This window comes from Cibotium barometz, chromosome 18 (assembly GCF_041138505.1).
Source record: "Cibotium barometz isolate CiBa-2024 chromosome 18, ASM4113850v1, whole genome shotgun sequence".
Taxonomy (NCBI): domain Eukaryota; kingdom Viridiplantae; phylum Streptophyta; class Polypodiopsida; order Cyatheales; family Cibotiaceae; genus Cibotium; species Cibotium barometz.
The window spans coordinates 5,392,889-5,398,443 of record NC_141063.1 but is presented as its reverse complement, the minus strand read 5'-3'; the positions used below and the strand labels follow the sequence as shown (position 1 = coordinate 5,398,443).

At 42.8% G+C, this 5,555-nt stretch overlaps 1 protein-coding gene across 1 annotated transcript; it reads right to left on the bottom strand.

Moving 5' to 3' along the window:
• Positions 1 to 1,008: 1,008 nt before the first annotated feature.
• LOC147628842 (uncharacterized) lies at positions 1,009 to 2,953 on the bottom strand. The gene is made up of 4 exons (XM_086812928.1): positions 2,346 to 2,953; positions 1,787 to 2,248; positions 1,323 to 1,692; positions 1,009 to 1,232 (listed from the first exon to the last, which is right to left on the bottom strand). Exons 1-4 carry the CDS (start codon positions 2,931 to 2,933, stop codon positions 1,093 to 1,095), a joined length of 1,560 nt encoding a protein of 519 aa, XP_086669054.1. The 5' UTR covers positions 2,934 to 2,953; the 3' UTR covers positions 1,009 to 1,092.
• Between the last annotated feature and the right edge of the window lie 2,602 nt (positions 2,954 to 5,555).

Sequence of the window (5,555 nt, the reverse complement as noted above, 5' to 3'; positions counted from 1 at the left end):
ATTGATGCTTATAGGGATGAGTAAGTATAAGTGTAATTGTTAGGCATTGTATAAATATTTTTTGAACCTATATATAAATAATTGTATAACCTATTTGTTATGCTTTGATTTTAGGATATTGCATGACATTGATACGTTTATGGTAAGAGTTGTCGACGAAGGCATCGAGATGTACGGGATCGGTGTTCCTGATGAGGAGTGGGGTGTCTATTTGTTTTGGAGAGAGATGGACAAATGCTTTGCATTATTTGAGGGGTATTCAGTACCCGATGACTGGTTGTTTCTTACATCCTTCATGACCATTGGTATTCGTTATGGGTTTTATACTAGAGCTCCTTATGTACCATTCACTCGATGTTCTATTGTACGAGGTAATTTTAATTGTGTTTTTTTATTATAAGATTTTTTTAAGATTTTATTTATCGATGTGTCGTTATGTGCAGGTCCTTTTGAGGTTTGATTTATCGTTGTTTCATTTGTGCAGGTCTTTTGCATTCATCGATAGTAGAGCATGTGCAGGATGGATCACCGCTTTACAATAGAGAGAGTATTGTGAGGAGACAAATGAATGATCCTTCTCACAAGAGAAGAATTCAATTTGTTGATTCTAACATTACTGACTGAGAATACGTATTTTGTGGTGCATTTTGAGAATATGTAATATTGGTTCTTTTTTGCATCTTCGTATGCTACATTACTATGATATTTTTGTTTTTGCTATAAATCTACGAGACATGGATGTTATTTTGAGATATGTATATATGAAGTCACTTGAAATAATGTATTGTGTTTACTTAAAACATGACCTAAATTAGAAAAACTGAGCCTATTTTTGCTGGAACTCTAACGCCAATACTAGTATTACTCATAGGCAATAATTATTTATGAGAGGGAAATAGCAACGGAGGAGATAGGCAAACTACAAGAATCAGTATTATTTAACCATTTTCATGGCCGGCTCCCGTGATAAAAGCAGCGGGCGGCGGGGATCGTATGTCCCAAGAAACGGTGAGTCTGATCCGGACAACTGTCTAATCTTTTCTCAAAATTACCGTTGGAAAAAAAGCTAGATCTGATCAAGCTAAGCTTGAATCATGAGCTCAAAATGAGCGTCTTGCCCAAAGTCCAAAGCACGATCGAAAGCTCCATAGCAAAAATGCTATACAGGCAGCCTCTGTCTAACACGAACCCGTAGAGAGAAATGCCCGCGCTGCAATGTTGGAGGTACGCCACTGCAAATTAAGGCAAAGGTAATGAGATCATTTGATCTACCCGAAACATCATGTTTAAAAGCAACGAGGATTTTAGCTTGCTACACAAACCTAAGGAGTGGCGCTTGTGAAAAGAGGAGGAGGAGGTCGAGGAGCTGTCGCCCCCCAGCGAATCCTTGAAGGAGCGGAAGAGCTGCAAGCTAGCGTTTAAATCGCTGTCAGCGCCGGATTCCATGAGCAGGAGCGGGCGTGGCGGGCGGAACCGGAAGCGGTCTACTACTCGACCTGCACTAATAATGCCGTCCAAGATCTCCGATGAAATGTGGTCGGACAGTAAATCGTCGTCGGCATCCACGTCAGCGCACGTTGCCACGGCGTGCCATTGGCTAACGATGGCCACGATCCGGTGGGCCATGTGGGTGATCTTGGCCGCTGCGTGGAGGGAGATGATGAAGCCCACCAATTGCAGAGCACAGCACACCTAGGCGTGGATTCGGATGTATTATATAGGTCATCTATAATTATTATTAGGCGAATTATTAACGATCACGACTTAGATGAAATTGAGTACTCACCACCAGATCCCCCGTTCGGGCGAAGTTGACGGGGCCGCTGGATGCCGTGACCTTGAAGAGTATGGAGAGTTGGCTTAGCGTGATGGCGAACAATGTGAAGAGCAGGAAAAGGCGAAACCTGTGGCTGATGAGCAGAAGCTGCTCGCGAAGCCGCATGTGTTCCTGCAAGATGAGTAGGACCGACGGTGTCTCTGGCGACTCCAGAAGCTTGTAGTAGCCTTGCAGGCGGAGGACCTGCAACGAGCACATGAGCTTGAAGAGAAGGCACATGAACAGGAACGAGGTGTTGTTGTAGGCCCATGATACCATCGACAAGCAGCACATGATGATCTTCTTCACCGCTGTCTGGTCGTCCAGGAGAGGCAGATACACGGAGGCGTCTACAAACCACAGCACGTTGTGCACAACCTCCACGATGAAGAAGGGCAGAAGGATTTTGGCAAGTAGGTTGAAAGCAATATCCTGTATAAGAGTTTAGAAATCAATCCATTCAGAACGTTAACTGGAGCATTAATCATTCAGATGCTAATCCGAAAACATCTACGCGATTTCTTGTTACCCGGAGCTCCCCCATGTAGCCTTGCTGAACCTCTGTCGAGTCTTGGCAGACATCGTCCAGCAGAAGCAGCTCCCGCAGGCCGTATTTTCGTAGGAGATAGAGCAAGCATGAGAAGGAGATGGCGGAAAGAGTGGACTCAGAGAGGTCCAGAAGCGTCTGGAAGGGCTGCTGCTTGGACTCATCGCAGTCCGGGCACTTCACTAGGACGTAGTTGAGGATGGGCACCCCCACGCCTAGCACGCAGAAGACGATACCGGACAAGAAGGCCTTGACATTCCGCCCGGCGCTGCTGTAGTCGAACAACCCCAACCACAGGAGCCTGGCTTGGAAGCTACAGATCACCTTTGCTTCGAACCCAATATTTACATCCATACTATAATTAAGGTCATGCATGCGTCTGCCAGATCGAAAAATATTGCTAGAGCCAGCTCCAGCTTCTCGGAAACATTCATGACGGTGCAGGAAATTAGAGCCATTATAATAACTGTTGCTCATTATATTAAGCAATGGAAGGTGCAAGCTGGTCCTGTAAGCCCCTAATTCTCGATCATCCTCAGCACAATTAGGAGGTACGTCGACCTGCATCATCGCCCTTCTCTTTTTCTCTACACTGCAGCTGATCTATTGGACGAAGCAGCCAGCTCTCTAATCCCCCCCCCCCACCGCCCCCCACCCCACCCCACCCCACCCCAACCCCCCCCTCTCTCTCTCTCTCCCCGCGCCATTGCAGAGGTGACTGCATGACCACGCGTTCTAAGACTCCTCAACACGCATTCAACCTTCTCCAACGTAACGTGTACGTGGAAGAACGTCACTTAAAAAATACCAAGACAATTACTACCCTACTAGGCGTAATATAACGTGTACGTGGAAGAACGTCACTTAAAAATACCAAGAATGTGTGTGTCTCTCTCTCTCGCGCGCGCGCGCGCCCCCGTGTGGAAAATCGGGTAAAAAAAACTACACTTTATCAAGCGCGGTGGATTCTTTACTTTGATGCTTTATGTTACCTTTTCTTTCTTTGCAAATTTGGATCTTCTTTCATTTGTATACCATAAAAGATCTTCTTTCATTTGTATACCATAAAAGATCTTGTAATTCACTTTACCACCATCCTTCAATTGCATACAAATACCCTTTCTTTTTAAGACTTTACATTTCAATGTTTCAACTTGCATGTGCCATCCACAAGTCTAAAGAAATATCAAACATGACTGAACCAATGATAGAAGTTATGCATCAAGAAGACAAGTCCTTCCTAATTATTAATCACCACAAACGTCACATTGTATCCTATATTAATCATGGCAAATACTTACATTATATTCTACTTGTAGTATCATTGGTAGGCTCCTAAGTGAGTATTCCAATACTTACATGGCACTCATTTCTTTGGCCTATTCTATACTTACAGGGCACTCAGTCCCTTGGCCTATTTTATGCTAAGAGGGGTGATATTCAACTGCATGCTTTTAGTGATTTTACTTGGGCTAGGCGTTATGACACGCAAGTATCTACTAGCAACTTTTTCTTTCATCTTAGTATCATGGCTCAATAAGAAGCAGCTAAAAATGGCCACTTCAAGTTGTCAAGTTGAGAACAAGGTAGCTTTCATAGACTGTAGAGTGTGTATAACTAAAACGCCATTATGTCAGGGAGAGACTCATTGTAGAAGAGATTAGTCGGGCTTATGTCTCTGCACCACAACAATGTGGAATATATGGTCATGAAGACTCTCTCACGAGAGAAGTTTGAAGGTTTTCGCAAAGTTTTAGGCTTATTGCCATTTGGGGATTGATTAGCCATATAGTGCACATTTCCTTATATAGTGATGATGTGAACATGTATATGGATCATGTGGTAATCAATTCCTAAATGGCAATAAGCCTAAAACTTTACGAAAGCTTTGAACTTCTCGCATGAGAGCCTTCATGAACATATCTAACACATTATCGTGTGTAGAGACATAAGCTAGGCTAATCTCTCTCATAATGTGCCTCTTCCTGACATAATGTTGATGCACCTCAATGTGCTTTGTGCGAGCATGAAACACTGGGTTCCTCACAAAAAACTGCTAATACACTTTGGTTGTTAGTGAAGATGGAGTAAGAGATAGCACCAAGGTCTACCAAAAGGCATCTCATCTATACACACTCCATAGTCATTGTAAAAGCTACCCTATACTCAGTTTCATAGCTCGAAGTGGCCATTTTTAGCTACTTTTCGTTGTGAGCCATGATATACATGAATCACCAAGATGAAGAAAAAGCCACTAGTGGTTACTCGCCTTTAGATACTTACCTATTAAAACATCTAGTCAAGTTGGAATCACTAAAAGTATGTAGTTAAATATCACCTCCCTTAACATAGAATAGGCCAAAGGATTGAGTACCCTATAAATATTAGAATACTCACTTGCATCCCTGCCAATGGGAGTGTGCATAAACTTGCTCAACTAGGAGACCCCAAACTGACTGTCTAGCCTCGTATTATGTAGATAGTGTCAGAAAAGATGAACCCTCATCATGCATGGCAAGCTTAATCCTAATTACTATGATTAAGAAACACTAATCTTATAGTGGATGCAACATAATGATGATGAGAAGATTATGCTAACTAAGCTTAAGATTCAAGCACAATTAGGTTACAAGATTGAGACTTGTAGTCATAAGAGGTTTGAGAGATTGCTTCATATTTCATTGCTTGAAATGTTCCCCTTTTATATGAGGAGGTACACTCTTGGGCTTGTACATCAATGTGGGATAAGTCCCCACTTCTCTCTCTAGCTCACATGTCACCTCAAATCTCAACACCTCCCCTGGATGGTGACTTGACCTATATCTTTGAGGCCTAGAGGTCACCTCTAAGAGTGAGGTCCCTCCCCCCCCCTTGATAGGGACTTGACCTATCTTTGAGGTCTTGAGGTCTCTTCTAAGAGTGAGGTTATAAATTTTGACTATTCTTCTACCTTGGCTACATCATCGTGCCAGAGGGTAGGAGATACAATGTTTTTAGAGAAGCTTTTTGGAGCTAGAGGCATCATTTTCTGCCCACAAAGTGACCATCTTCTACATAATTGTTTTCTTGATTCTGTTTATAGTAGCAATGTTCTTCCAAGTGCCTAATTCTTCCACAAGCACTACAAATTCTTTTTGGTTTATTTTTGAAAAGACGATTTGTAAAGATGTGATGCCACATTGATTACATTTG